Below are 15,156 nucleotides of genomic sequence, written 5' to 3'. Positions count from 1 at the left end.
TTTTGAGTTTTGGGGCCACTAGGCCCACTACAGAGGGAGGCAAATAATTAAGTTGTTTGCCAAAGGATATGAATCGAGTTTAGTCTATAAAACATTTTGTGAGTATAGATTGATTGTAACGTGTTTATTCTATAGTGAATTTTCCTGAATTTGGTGAACTCAAATTAGTTTTTTTTTCGTGGGTTCTAGTTAACTCAACTGGTGAAATCTCTGATGGTTGTATAAAAGATCTGAAATTCAATCCCCGCTTACATTAAAAACTGATTGATGTTTTGGTCTGATGGTAAAAAGTTATTATCAAATGCGGACACTATAAGTTAAAGCTTTCTAAAAAAAAAGTTTTCTTTCGAAGAGTTCTTCAAAAGTTTTCAATTTTGTCACCAAAACCCTTGTATTGCTTCAACTGTTTTATTTATGTATTTGGATTGTGGTTGTGCTTTATTAAATTATTAACTTAGGGCATGAGTAACAATTAATCTGTTAATTGCAATGTTCTTGTGATCAATCTCGAATTTTTCTGAATTGGGATGTTTCTTTTTCTTTTTTGAAGCAATTGGGGTGTTTTTTTAATTTGAATTTTTACCAACTTTTACAGTTTTGAGCTCCTAAAAAGCTAGAGTATGTGCAACTTTATTATAACTTTTGTTAGTATAGTTGAAAACTACTTCTCCAAAGTGTTTGGTCTCACCTATGGCAGCCTCAATCAAATGACTCACCCGGGATCTATTTGAGTGTTTTGATTGAATTACTGAAAGTATGGTGCCGAGTCCCCCTCAATGATAATATCTTTAAACCAATTTCTTTGACAATTTGAAAAGCTCTTTACACTCTTGTTAGACAAAAGTTACCATTTGGTACTTTCCTTTTCACATTATCAAATGGTTTTGAAACCCTATCAAATCATTGAGAGTTGGCTCTCTCTCTCTTTCTCTGATTTGACAAACCAATTGGGTCAGCCTATAAAATGGTAAATGTCTGTGAAAATGTTGAAAGAGTAGGGGGTCAATATATTAAAGCAATTCAGCCAAAACTTCTGTTCTTACTTCTTAATTTGCGGTCCTTTAGCTTGAACTTTTTTTTTTCTTCCTTTTTCCACATTCCTATAGATTGAACTTAAGAAAGCATGATTGACAAGGGTCAAGAGCACAACGTCTAAGTAGCAATTATGAGTAGATCATGCTCTTAAAGCTAAGTGGCCTAAATCTATATATATGCCAACGTAAATTAGGCTTTCGGTATTGCCAGCGAGAATTGGGCTTTTGATATTGTTAATGAAAATTGAGTTTTTGATATTACCAGTGAGAACTGGGTTTTTGATACTGCCAATGAAATTTGGGCTTTTGACGAATAATTTGTTACGGGTTTGAATCGTGAGCTTTGATCATGGTGTTGAATCCCATTGGAAAAATAGTATTGCCATGAATTTGAATTATGGGTTTTTTTCGAATATTTGCTAAGTATAAAATTCTTGGGTTTTAGAAAGGATTAGATTTTCCCTCGCTCAATAAATAATTCGGACTTTATGAGAAAATATAAGATCCTATAGTGTTTTGTATTCGTAACCCAATTTTGTGAGGTTGTGGGCTAGCATAGTGATAGTCACAAAATATTTAGGCATGCCCAATAATTTGTTTGTGACATTTGAAAAGAAATAAATAGTTGTCATTTAAATAATATTGGGTGTAAAGAAATGTACCCCAACAATGGGTATATACTATATAAACAATCTATCCTAAAAGTTGAAAGAAACAAGTATCTTAGTTGATGTAGGGACTGGATTTGGGACACTTCTTCAGGTTGATAGAATGGACCCAAGCCCAGCTTGCCCTTCAATGAATTTATAGAGTATGGGCTCAAGAACTAGGCCTTAATAAAGGGTACAACTGCCCTGCATGGTTGCATGTGACATTATCAACTTAAACATGGGTTGGGATACACAATGATGCTCCTCGGACTGGACTTTCGAAGTTTGACGTTCTTATTATTTCTTTTAAGATTGGTTACAAAGGTTCCAGAGAGCATGGGTCATTACAGGACCTCCTGGTTCCAATCCTCCGTCCCCCTTTTCAGGAGGGACTTCCTGCATTATATACACCTCTCAACTGATCCTAACCCTCCATTTGTCGATCAATTAGGCTACCACTTAAGAGCCTGTCCCATCAGCCGCATCCCTGTTCCTCCAGTGGGTTGCAGCACCCAAGGCGGCGTTGTTCAGGAGTTCTGTCCTCATTAATGCGGCCAGGATGTTAGTTGAGGGCATTCAATGCAGAGGTGACAGCTCGCCTAAGGCTTGTTCCTTCGCCATGCTTCCGTCGCCGATGCATGGCACTGGAACCCTCCTCCTCGGATATTCAAGGAGTCCCCTTTGATGGGGAGGTGCTCGTGTTCTTCCGAGGTCTCGGACGCCCGAGGACAGGGTCATCCTCGGATATATTCCTCGAGGGTCGGTCCTCGCGCTTTCATCCTCGGACCCCTCGTGCATCCTCGGCGTGGGCCCTTGGGCCTGGCTGGGAGTGGGCCAAGGCTGCCTAATTTTTGGCCCCACAATAGCCCCTCAAAATCTTGCTGCACGCATCCTCGGGCGGGGAGAAGGATTTTGACATCCTCGGGCCTGCTCCGTGCCCAGTCGAGCCTTACGCCCCCTGTCAGCACTGGAGTTTATTCATCTGCCCAAGGCACGTTGCTGACGTTTCGGAGCGCGCAACGTGCCCATCATTAAATTCAAGCGGCTCTGTGCTCCCCACGTCTAACGAGGCATTACCAATCCAACGGTGGAGGTTTATCTCGCATTTATGGACGGAAAAACCCGCATGGCTCTTCGATTTGGGGTATAAATACCCATACGAACCGCTTTTTCCTGTTCCTTATTTGCAATCAAGAATTCTTGCACGTCCTTCCTGAGTTCAGCCACACTCGCACTTACATCTCCAGCACAAAAAGCCTGTCCGAGGAGCTCCTCCTCTTCCCAGTAAGTCGTTCTATCCCTCTCTGAGCTCTCTCCCTCTTTACCCCTTCTTCTCCTTCGCCTGTTCTTTCTTAACTCTTTTAGGCGTCAACTGGGATGGGTAGGTTTAAGAAATACGTCTATACTGAGGAGGCAATGGAGAAATTCATCACCGACTACAGAATTCCCGGCAATGTAGGTCTGAGATATTGTGAGGACAGGGATTGGCGCTTACACAGATGGGAGGGCGAGGTGGTAATTCCCATTGTCGCCTTCCTCGAAGGGGGGATGACGATCCCCATGGGGTCGGTGATGAGGGATTACCTCACGCACTTCCGGTTGGCCCCTACCCGATGTGGGATAAACGTCTTTAGGATTTTGGGCTGTGTGGACGCCCTGAACGAAAAGATGGGGCTAAGGTTGACCCACTATGATGTGAACTGGTGCTACAACCTTCAACTCCTTAAGGGCAAGTCTTATTACCTGAAAACGAGGGACGACAGGGTGCGGCTCATCCAGTGCCTCCCTGAGTCCAGCAAGGGGCTAAACGAGGATTTCCTCATCGTGTCAAGGGAGTGGCACGATAGCCTTCACTGCCCAACGACGGAGGGAATACCAGGTGGGGCAGTGGGATCAGGAGGGGTTTTAAGTTCCCTTGTCTTTTTTCTTCTCTTTTTTCTTTTACTAACGTGGTGGTGCTTTCCGTTTGCAGACCCGCACGCTTTTGAGCGCCACTTCCACCTGGTCAACAAGGAGGATTTACAGAAGGTGCTGAGGGCATCAATTTATACAAATGAGGACGACAATCAAGTTAGGGCCGCCCACAAAATCTTGGGGTACAAACCTGTCCAGAAATCATTCCCGGTTCCAAAGCACGTGATCCGAGCCAACGATCCTCGGCTTCATAAAATTACTGTGACCGATGACGGATTTCAGTTCCCCGAGGGGCCCTCCGAACCAGAAGTTGTTACTGTAGCCGTCCCCTCTTCTTTCCAAGTATTTGCCGAGGCTGCCGAGGAGGACTCAAAGAGGGAGGAAGACGCGTTCAACGTTTTCGCCCAGCTTGATCAGTCCGAGGACCCTCTCGGGGACTTGGGCGTCCCTCGTTTGACCGAAGTAGACCTCCTCGCTTCAGAAGCCCCTCCTCTGCCAACGATGGGTTACAAGAGGAAGCCCGCCACCAGCTTGTTGGACCTGATCAAAAGCCAACCGGAGAAGTCCCAACAGAAGCTTCCCCCTCCTCCTCCGAAGACTAGGTCGACTTTTGCTCAGCAGAAACTTCCTCCTCCTCTTCCTCCTCCTTCCCAGACTAGTCTGTCTTCTGGGTCCGCCAAGAAGAAGAAGGATAAGGGCAAAAGACCTATGGAGGATAAGCCAGTGTCCTCGCAAGAGGAGGACAACACACTGCGGCTGTCCAAGCAGCTCAAGATAGGCGGCAAAAGTCAGGACAGGCAGGTCGACACCACCTCGTCCGAGGCCCACGCCTGGCTCCCAGCCCCAATGCTCCATGGGGAGCCCTTGAGGGATGACGCCTCCCTCAGAGACTTCAATGAGGGCGAAGGTGCGCCGTGGCCGATGCGCTGGAGAGGTGCCTGTTGCTCCCGGCGGACATGGCCGAGTTGAACTCCTTGAGGAGTAAGCAGGTCTTCCTCAGCCTTAAGCGATATATGGGGATGGTAAGCGCTATAACTTCGACTGCCCTCCCTTTCTTTTCCTTTTCCCTTCCCCTTTTTTCTTTGTTGGGCTTATAGTGCATTGGTTACTCTGGCAGGCTGTCCAGGCCATTTATAGATTGGAGGAGGTGGCCAACGACTAGGGGAAGGCCTTCGACCAAGAGCGTGATTGGCAGTTTCAGGCTACTAAGACCTTGAAAAACTCCGAGGCTGACCTTGCCAAGGCCTGAGAGGACTTGAAGGCGATGACTAGGGCTCGGGACAGTGTAGAGTTTGATCTTGAAGGTGCCCAGAACCAGGCTAAGGAGCAGACAAGGCGCCTGGGCGAGGCGGAGGAGCAGCTGCAGATCGCGAAGGATTTGATCGCAGATCTGCAGGCTAAGGTGACTGTGGCCAAGGGGGCCCAGAGGGAGGCAGAGAGGGCCAGAGACGAGCCTCGGCGGGCTAAGGTCAAGGCGGATCTTGGTAGGGAGATGGCCCTGACTGCCAAGGAGGAGGCCGAGACTGCAGCCTACGCTGATGGGGTGGCTGAGGTAGAGGCTCTCTTCAAAACTCAAGTTCCGGGGGTATGTAGGCGATACTGCTCCCAGGTCTGGGCTGAGGCCCTCAAACAAGCTAGGGTGGAGCTCACATCCGACCTGTGGAAGGCAGAGAGCCTGTAATACCCCCCTGCTATCTACGAGGTCGCCCCTGATGGCGCTAAGGCTGGGGAGATTATTGAGGAGGTGGGGGCTGCTGAACTAAGGGAAAATCTGAGTGAGGAGGTGCCCCAAGAGGTAGCGGAGGCCCCATCCGATGCTCAAATCCCCACCACCGAGGAGGCAGCTGTTCTCGCCGTACCCCTGCAGGCTGTCCCCTTAGGCCAGGGCTCGGAGGACTCAGAGGTTGCCCCTGTCCAGCCTGAGCAGAAGGAGTAGATTCCCTGGCGCCTCGGTTCAACCTGCTTTTGCCGCTTGCTTAATCTTTGTCTATGCTTTTTATGGCATTTTATTTTGTTTTGTTATTCTTCTCTCTTTTTATTTTTATGTAAGGTGGCTCTTGCCACGCAACTTCTATGGACACTTTGTTGTAATGGGAGTTTAATTTCCCTTTTATTTATTTTAATTGCTTGTTGGTTTACACGCTGCCTGCTTCCTTTCTTTTCTTTTTATTTGCACGATTTTAGCTTGAATTATATGTCAGCCAATTGCGTCAGTAACAATGATAAGGGGAAAGAGTGCATGTGTGGGCAGTCCCCTTATGTCCCAAGGGTTAGTTAGGGTTTTGATCCTTTCCTAACTTAGGATATTTTGAAGTAGTTAGTTTTCCCATAGGCTTGGGTCCGAGGACCATGCAATACCTTGGTTCTGTCTAACACTTAGGATATTTTGAAGTGGTTAGTTTCCCCATAGGATTGAGTCCGAGGACCATGCAATGCCTTGGTTCTGTCTAACACTCAGGATATCTCGAAGTAGTTAGTTTCCCCATAGGATTGAGTCCGAGGACCATGCAATGCCTTGGTTCTGTCTAACACTTAGGATATTTTGGAATGGTTAGTTTTCCCATAGGATTGAGTCCAAGGACCATGCAATGCCCTGGTTCTGTCTAACACTTAGTCTTGTCGTCAGAACACGAAATACATAGTCATAATAGGGTAAGCATTTGAATCCAAAAAGGCTTCTTCATTAATAATAATACATTTTCAGGTTATTTACATTCCACAGACGAGGTACAGGTTTTTCGTTCAGATCTTCTAAGTAGTACGCACCTATCCCCGCTACTGACGTAATTCGGTAGGGCCCTTCCCAGTTGGGTCCTAGCTTCCCCCAAGAAGGGTTCTTAGTAGCCCCTACGATTTTTCTCAGCACCAGGTCCCCCGGTGTTAGTGGTCTGAGCCTCACATTGGTATCATACCCCTGCTTGAGCTTTTGTTGGTAATAGGCCAGCTGGATCATCACTCATTCCCTTCGTTTGTCTACTAGGTCCAGGCTCCTTCCCAGCAGTTCATCGTTGCTGCCTGGGGTGAAAGAGCTTGTCCTTAGTGTCGGGAAGCTTGTTTCTAGGGGGATTACTGCCTCGACACCATAAGTTAAGGTGAAAGGTGTTTCCCCCGTTGACCGCCGGGGTGTGGTCCGGTATGTCCAGAATACGTGGGGCAGCTCCTCTACCCATCTCCCCTTAGCGTCGTCAAGTCTCTTCTTAAGCCCGCTGACGATGACCTTGTTGACGGCCTCGGCTTGCCCGTTTCCCTGAGGGTAGGCGGGTATTGAGTATCTATTTATGATACCAAGCTCATGACAGTACCTCCTGAAGGCCTTGCTATCGAACTGGAGTCCATTATCCGAGACAAGGGTGTGGGGGACCCCGAATCGCGTCACAATGTTCCTTCAAAGGAATTTCTTTGCGTCCACGTCCCTGATGTTGGCCAATGGCTCGGCCTTGACCCACTTGGTAAAGTAGTCTGTGGCCACTAACAGATACTTCTTATTCCCTGGCGCTCTAGGGAATGGTCCTACAATGTCCAAGCCCCATTGGGCGAACGGCCACGGACTGGTCAAAGGATTAAGGACCCCTCCTGGCTGATGGATATTGGGGGCGAACCTTTGGCACTGGTCACACTTCTTGACATAGTCCTGGGCCTCTTGCTGCATCCCCGGCCACCAGTATCCCTGTGTGACGGCTCGGTGAGACAAGGACCTCCCCCCTGTGTGGCTCCCACAGATTCCCTCGTGCAGCTCTTCGAGCAGTAATTCTACTGCTTCGGGGTGGACGCACAGCAAGTATGGCCTCGAGTAGGAGCGCCTGTATAGTTTGTGGTCCTCGGACAACCAGAACCGAGGAGCTTTTCTTCGTACTTTCTCAGCCTCTGACTTGTCTTGGGGCAGGATATCGTCTTTGAGGAATCTCATAATGGGGTCCATCCAGCTGGGATCCACTCCGACTCTAAGGATGGGGATCGCTTCCTTAGTCGCCTCGCTCACCCTCTCCAAGTGCTCGACAAGTATGGTCCGAGGTAGACCCTCTGCCGAGGAAGTTGCGAGCGTGGCTAATGAATCGACATGGCTGTTCCCACCCCTGGGGATATGAGACAGAATGAAAGGGTCGAAATTCGACTGTAAGAGCTTAACTTGGCCTAGGTATTCCTGCATTCTCGGGTCTCGGGCCTTCATCTCTCCCTTTACCTGTCCTACTACCAGCCTCGAGTCTGAGAACATCTCCACTGACTTTCCTCCCATCTTCTGTACCATGGCCATACCTTGCAATAATGCCTCGTACTCGGCCTCGTTGTTTGTGGCCGGGAATCCAAGTCTCAGGGATTTCTCTATGACATGATCTTCAGGGGACACTAAGACTAGTCCCACTCCCGACCCTCTCTGGTTTGCCATGCCATCAACATATACTTTCCAGCATGGTGGCCTCGGGACAGAGACCGCTCCAATTGGCCTTTCACCAGTGATCCTCCCCTCGGTTCCCACTTCTACAGTTGGCTCAGCGAACTCCTTCGTCAAGTCTGCCAGAACCTGGCCCTTTACGGCAGTCCGAGGCATGTATTTAACGTCGAAGGCTCCCAGGATAGTATTCCACTTTGCAACTCTTCCCGTGTAGTCGGCGGCCCGAAGTATGGACTTCAAGGGTAGTTGGGTTAAGACGACCACCGTGTGGGCCTGGAAATAATGAGGCAGCTTTCGCGTGGCATGGACCACGGCAAGTATGGCTTTCTCCAAGGGTAAGTACTTGACCTCGGCTTCGTGCAATGACTTGCTAACATAGTAGACCGGTTTTTGGACGCCACCGTCGTCTCGTATCAGCACTAGGCTCACAGCGTGGTTCGCCACAGCAATGTATGTGTATAGGACCTCGTCGGCCTCTGGTTTAGACATGATGGGTGGCCGGGCCAAGTAATCCTTGAGCTGTTGGAAGGCCATGGCACATTCCTCGGACCACTTAAATCCCTTCCACTTGTTGAGCAAGAGGTAGAACGGTCTGCAGCGGTCGGCCTACCTAGAAATGAATCAATTCAGGGCCGCGATCATCCCAGCAAGCCTTTGGATCTCTTTGGGGTTTTGCGGAGGCCTTAGGTTTTGGATAGCTCTGATTTGGTCGAGGTCAACCTCGATCCCCCGGTAGGTGATGATGTAGCCTAGGAACTTGCCCGATCCTACGCCAAACGAGCACTTGGACACATTTAGTCGCAGCCTGTAGTTTCTTAGGACGTCGAATATACAGCCGAGGTCCCGCAGATGCTCGGACACCAATCTGCTCTTTACCACCATATCGTCAACATAGATCTCAATGTTCTGAGGGTGATGACCAAAGCGTCCTCGTGGGGTTGGGTGGTTCCGTCCTTGTCCTCCTTGGAAAAAGTCAGGGTCGAGTGACAGCCTCTTCTGGCCCTCTTTGGCTCTGACTGGGACTCCCCGGTGGTCATCTGGGCTACGGACAGCACCCACGAGGGCGCATGCCTGTTCTTCCTGGCGCAGCCAAGATCACATTGATCGTTCCAGCGGGCTGTCCTATGGCTGTGTCCCTCCGTGGCTCTTGGTAGGTCTGGCCATGCTGGCTGCTGGAATGGTGCAGGAGATGCTTCAGCCTCCCCTCCCGGACTAACTGATCCAGATGGTTCCAGAGGTTCCTACAGTCCTTCGTAGCATGCCCGTGGTCATGGTGATATTGGCAGTAGCGGTCCTGATTGCGCTTCTTAGGGTTTCCCGACATCTTACTCGGTCACCTAAAATACGGTTCGTTCTTGATCTTTTCCAGCACCCTGTGCACTAGTTCTCGGAATACAGCGCCGACAGCCTGGGCGTTTGTCGCCCTAAATTGCCCTATGAAGTCTCTTCTCGGACGGGCGTTGTTATATCGGTCCGACCTGGAATCCCATCTCTCCTGAGGGATAGCCTTCTCCTTCCCCATGCCCTGCAGCAAGTCTTCCTCCACCCGTTTGTATTTGTTGATCCGGTCCATTAGCTGTCGCATGCTAGTGGCGGGCTTACCAGTCAAGGACTTCCTCAGGCCATGCCCCATCGGGAGCCCGCTTTTGAACGTGTTGATGGCGACATCATCGTATTTGCCATCCAACTCGTTGTAAATCTCCCAATACTTGTTCGAGTAAGCCTTACGAGTCTCGTCATCGCGCATGGTCAGGGACAGCAATGCGCTCATGGGTCGAGGAGGCTTGCTGTTCGTGACGAAACGGGAGCCAAAGGCCTGGGTCAGCTGCCTGTACAAATCTACAGAATTCGTCCTCAAGCCATTGAACCACCTCATTGCTACAGGCCCCAAGCTGGAAGGAAAGACTTTGCACATCAGTGCCTCGTTCTTAGAGTGAACGGCCATCCTCTGATTGAATTGGCTCACGTGCTCCACGGGGTCCGTCTTGCCATTGTAAACAGCGAAAGTCGGCTGCTGGAACCTCCGAGGGAGCTCTGCCTCGTCTATGCGACGCGTAAAGGGCGACTTGGAGAGCCGGTCCAGCGCCCTGCTCATGGCGTCGCTTCCCAAGCCCTTAGGGGTGGGGCTGCCACGCCTACGCCTCCGATAACGCTCATCCTCGTGAGAGAAAACATCACTCGGGGGTGTCGTCGACCCTTGCCTGTAGTCGTCATCACTTTCGTCGTCAGAGGGTAAGTCGAGGCTAGGTTCGGGTCGCTTTCGTTGTGCATGGCGCAACTTTCTCTTGAGATCGACTATCTCTCGCTGCATGGCCGCTTTGTCTTCCTGCCTCTGAGAGGCGTGACTTTTATCCTCCCGCGGCCTCGTGGCTGGGTCGTTATCGCCTCCCTGGGGCACGCGGCTGCTTCTATGCATATTGCTTTCGCTGGTTTGCGAGGTGTGCACGCTTCCTTCTCGAAACCGTCCATTCTCCTCGTTCTGGCCGTGCCCCGCGTCGCCACAGTCGTTCGGGCGTTGGGGTCTTGCTGGTTCGTGTCGATGGGAATTCCCTTGGTGAGGGTCTGACCCTACCATGCTTGGCTGTTGTCCTTACTGATGCACGAGTTCTCCCCACAGACGGCGCCAATTGTAGGGATTGGATTTGGGACACTTGTTCAGGTTGATAGAATGGACCCAAGCCCAGCTTGCCCTTCAATGAATTTATAGAGTATGGGCTTAAGAACTAGGCCTTAGTAAAGGGTACAACTGCCCTGCATGGTTGCATGTGACATTATCAACTTAAACATGGGTTGGGATACACAATGATGCTCCTCGGACTGGACTTCCGAAGTTTGACGTTCTTATTATTTCTTTTAAGATTGGTTACAAAGGTTCCAGAGAGCATGGGTCATTACAGGACCTCCTGGTTCCAATCCTCCGTCCCCCTTTTCAGGAGGGACTTCCTGCGTTATATACACCTCTCAACTGACCCTAACCCTCCATTTGTCAATCAATCAGGCTACCACTTGAGAGTCTGTCCCATCAGCCGCATCCCTGTTCCTCCAGTGGGTTGCAACACCCAAGGCGGCGCTATTCAGGAGTCCTGTCCTTATTAATGCGGCCAGGATGTTAGCTGAGGGTATTCAATGCAGAGGTGACAACTCGCCTAAGGTTTGTTCCTTCGCCATGCTTCCGTCGCCGACGCGTGACACTGGAACCCTCCTCCTCAGATATTCAAGGAGTCCCTTTTGATGGGGAGGTGCTCATGTTCTTCCAAGGTCTTAGACGCCCGAGGACGGGGTCATCCTCGGATATGTTCCTCGAGGGTTAGTCCTCGCGCTTTCATCCTCGGACCCCTCGTGCATCCTCGGTGTGGGCCCTTGGGCCTGGCTGGGAGTGGGCCAAGGCTGCCTGATTTCTGGCCCCACAGTTGATTATATAAGCTTTGCCAGATCGAACTTTTACCGAAGTCCTTTTACAGGTAGTTGTAGCAAAATTAAATAACTTAATTAATTTGGAATTAGCCCCTTTCTAAACAATTTTGTGGTTATATTTGTAATGAATTTAGATATTTAAGCAATATCTACATTTTAAAAAAAATCTTGCAATTTTTGTACATGTGGACGTAAATTTTAAAAATATATAAAATTAAATAATAATTTTATAGATCAATAAAATTGTAAAAATTATATAGATGCTACATTTTAGATTGGTATATTTATGAAATCCTACTTAGTTAAGATTTTGCTTAACTTCTAAATCATTTAAAGCATTTAAAAAAATAATAAAATCAAAAGATTTTAAGATTTAGATCTAGATGTTAATGACCATGTTTGTAAGTTGTGTGCTTATAAAATATAAAATTTTATAAAAGCAAGTTGATATTAAAATTAGTACAAAATTTAGTTACAAAATTGATTGCAACATTATTCAATATCTTTTTATTGATGGTTGTAGGGACTCAATTTGGATTTGACCCAGAGTATGAACGGGTTTTCAGCCCAACAAGCCCAAACAATAAATTTGTAGAGAGTGGATTGAAGGTTTAGGCGCTGGCCATCGTTCACCAAGCATGAACTCTTTTTTTATAAAAGAAATACTTAGAACTATTTACAACTCGGGGGTGCTCCTCGGCCCATGGCCGAGGAGCCCATTTTGTTCTTTCTTTTCTCTCTTTCCCCCCCCCCCCTACATTTCTAGCACAGAGAATTCCCTGACTTACGTGCATCATACTCCAGCTATAAATATACAGGATCCACTCCTTCTAAATAATGTTGGACATTAAGTTTTATTCAAAACCCAACTCTCCAATTCAATAGGCCAACTTGAAAGAGTAGTGAAGCTGATACACCACTTCCTAGCATGCAATTAAATTATGAACCAGATCCAGCAACTACTCTATCTCCTGCTGTGCCATAGCACTAATCACAAGTTCAGAAAATATGTGTAGATTGCTCATTTCCAGACGATAGGGTCAGTCTCAAAAGATATGTAATAAACACTAGCAAAATTATTTGCAGAAGTCCATATCAATACGAGGAATCATAAAGAAAGAAAACAACCTCATGCAAGAGAAAAAAGAGATACTGCACAACAAAAATACTTACAGCTATTGTGCATGCAATATATCCAGGTTTTTCTCTGTAATCAACTCGTGCACAGAGCAGAATAAAAGTTCCAATGTACCAGGGAATGCCACCACAAAAGAAACCAATTAAAAACCTTGCAAAAAAAAAAAAAAAAAAAAAAGCGAATCAGTAATAGTCAAATACAAGTCCAAAAAAAAATGAATCATCAAATTACACTATAAGGTCATGTGTTGGAGATTCTGATCATTTATGATATCTACCACAGATGTCAGATAGTTTTTCCCCTTCTCACTACCATAATCCTAACTAGTTCCAATTTCTTAGGGTCGCATATATATATATATATATATATATTCAAATTTTTATTTACTTTTCACCTGGCAAGTGAATATGTTTATCCAAGACGATATTATACAAGTATAACTTCATGAATTTTAGATTTGCAATTTGTTATAGAAAATCATCATTTTATTACTGAAGTGACTCCCATATGCACCTCTTACCTCGTGCCTCAGAAAGTACCAGGCAGCATCTGGCAATTATCTAAGTTGCCGTAGCTTAAGTCATGCAATTTAGTACAACTGAGTGTGGGAGAGATATTTAACCATAGACAACACTTCATAGAAGTCAAATAAACATAATTGAATAATTTACTAGGCAAGCAATATTGCCTGCCAGTAAAAAAAAGGTCAAGAGGCAACTTGAATTTTCTAGAAAGTGGGGGGGGGGGGGGGGGGGGGGCAAGAAATCCTCTAAACCTTTTATTTTGCTAAGTTGTTTGTGTGCACAATTCATTCACTATGTTATGTATTTAATATTCAAATATGGCATATACTATTAATTACTGTGCTCATGCGTCAACCACCCTTAAAACATAAATAAAGGAAAATAATGTAATTAAGAATTATCCATAGAAAAGAACTTACAAGAACCAGCCCATACCGATTCCACAGCAAGGAAGACGTGTTTCCCTTATGGGTGTTCCCTCAACAACAGCATAACCTTGAACAACTTTAAACAAAAACATTTAAAAAAAAAAAAATCATAAGAAAGGAAGATTAAACCAAAAATGTAAATTTTTTCCCTCTTTCTGGTAAACTTTACAAATATTTTGTATAGCATTCATATGTAGTAGCCACTTCAATTTCAATATTGACGAGAACTTCAAGTACATAGCTATAAACATTCAAAATTTGCTACAGGCATGCACGTTAACGTCCTTGTTTAAACTCAAAATATAGGTATGCAGCAGATAGAAGGTAGATAGATAGACAAAGAGATGTCTAGAGATATCTCCTCAACAGTGTAGAAAATGGAGACTTACTGATAAAACCCATGGCAAAAAATGATCAATTTGCAAACGTTGCATCATTCTTAGTAGGATAATTACGGTCTCTTGATGTGAGGAATGAACGTGCAACATGTTAGAATGTTGTTTTGCACGGAGACTAGAATTAAATTACTTTCTAATGTTTAACCAATGGCCTAAGAGTCATAGGTATTTCATATTCAGAGGCATCACTTGTAACTTCCAAAAATATAATATGATAGAACTTCACTCAATGGCGTTTGCTCCAAACCAAGACACCAATCGGTTTTTGGGGCAGACAGGGTTCAAACCTCAAATCTCTCATTTGACGACAAGAGGTTTTACTAGTTAAGCTATCTGAAATTCACAACTAAAGAGAATTCATATTAGATACTTTAAAAGAAACATAATTAATCTCCATCAAGATCCATATTTCATAAGATCCTAGCTCTTCTATTACTATTTAGATTCCATCTAAATTAGTAACTCAACCAAATATATAATCAATAAAATGCAACCTAAGCTATAACATCAAAATATAAATACCACACTTGAATAGCCCAACCACAATCAATCAATCATAACCAATTCAACACAAAATTGGCACACTCATTTCCCTTAGAGTTACTATAATTTGCACTATAACCAATCATAATTCACAAAACAAACAAAATATTTTTAATCCAAAATGAATCAAAATTTTGAATTTTACCTTGACCGGTTTGGTATCCATAAGGAAGATGATGATGGTAACCTGGGGGAGGAACTGGCTGAGGGAAACCGACAACCGGCTGAGGCTGTGGCTGAGGCTGAGGGGCAGGAGGGTAGTAGTTGGCGACGCCTTGGAACGTGCCATAGTGGAGCTGGTTCTGCTGGTCGCCGGTCACTCCTCTGCCCTTGCCTTCTTCGCTCATTTCTCGATTAAATCGGATAGGAATTTTTTGAATTTTGGGGGTTAGGGTTTGAGAGACACACGTGAACGTGATCGTCGGCCTTCGTTTCTTCTCAGCTCAACTCCGCTGTGCCGTAACTAAATATTTTGACGCGGTAAAGAATAGGTATTTATATGCTTTTAGCTTTGAAAGGATTTAACCCAAGCCCACCAACCCGACTCGTTTTTGTGCTTGACTGTTTTGTTCGATTTGGTTGACTTTTCAGTTTTTTTTTTTTTTTTAGGGAGCAATATAAAAACCTATTATTGGTTAGAGAAATGTTACATACGCAATACTTCCATAATAAATTCTAAGTGGTAGGTTGTTATTAGTGACTTTTTCAACAAAAAAAAAAAAA

General features: G+C 45.9%; 2 protein-coding genes across 3 annotated transcripts; both read right to left on the bottom strand.

The window, feature by feature from the left end:
* Positions 1-6,983: 6,983 nt before the first annotated feature.
* LOC112012485 (uncharacterized) lies at positions 6,984-8,522 on the bottom strand. Its single transcript, XM_024044864.2, has one exon. The coding sequence runs from the start codon at positions 8,520-8,522 to the stop codon at positions 6,984-6,986; it is 1,539 nt and encodes a 512-aa protein (XP_023900632.2).
* Positions 8,523-12,183: 3,661 nt separating this feature from the next.
* Positions 12,184-14,921, bottom strand: LOC111986623 (large ribosomal subunit protein eL20z). 2 transcript variants are annotated; one of them, XM_065759839.1, is made up of 3 exons: positions 14,579-14,921; positions 13,484-13,559; positions 12,184-12,690 (listed from the first exon to the last, which is right to left on the bottom strand). In XM_065759839.1, the coding sequence occupies exons 1-3, from the start codon at positions 14,778-14,780 to the stop codon at positions 12,498-12,500; spliced, it is 471 nt and encodes a 156-aa protein (XP_065615911.1). In that variant the 5' UTR covers positions 14,781-14,921; the 3' UTR covers positions 12,184-12,497. The 2 variants fall into 2 exon arrangements, with proteins under 2 accessions (XP_065615911.1, XP_065615910.1); XM_065759838.1 differs by having other exon boundaries at positions 12,483-12,690; positions 13,484-13,568; positions 14,579-14,920.
* Positions 14,922-15,156: the final 235 nt, after the last annotated feature.

This window comes from Quercus suber, unplaced genomic scaffold (genome assembly GCF_002906115.3).
Source record: "Quercus suber isolate HL8 unplaced genomic scaffold, Cork oak 2.0 scaffold_343, whole genome shotgun sequence".
In the NCBI taxonomy this organism is placed as follows: domain Eukaryota; kingdom Viridiplantae; phylum Streptophyta; class Magnoliopsida; order Fagales; family Fagaceae; genus Quercus; species Quercus suber.
The sequence above is the reverse complement of the archived record's forward strand: the minus strand, read 5'-3'. Positions and strand labels throughout refer to the sequence as shown.

Excerpts from the sequence above, each read along its gene's own strand:
- LOC112012485 (XM_024044864.2), bottom strand. The coding sequence starts at position 8,522 with ATGGCCTTCCAACAGCTCAAGGATTACTTGGCCCGGCCACCCATCATG.
- LOC111986623 (XM_065759838.1), bottom strand. The coding sequence starts at position 14,780 with ATGAGCGAAGAAGGCAAGGGCAGAGGAGTGACCGGCGACCAGCAGAAC. Across the intron at positions 13,569-14,578 it reads TGGATACCAAACCGGTCAAG|TTGTTCAAGGTTATGCTGTT; the intron begins GTAAAATTCAAA and ends TTTTGTTTAAAG. Across the intron at positions 12,691-13,483 it reads ATCGGTATGGGCTGGTTCTT|GTTTTTAATTGGTTTCTTTT; the intron begins GTAAGTTCTTTT and ends TTTTTTTGCAAG.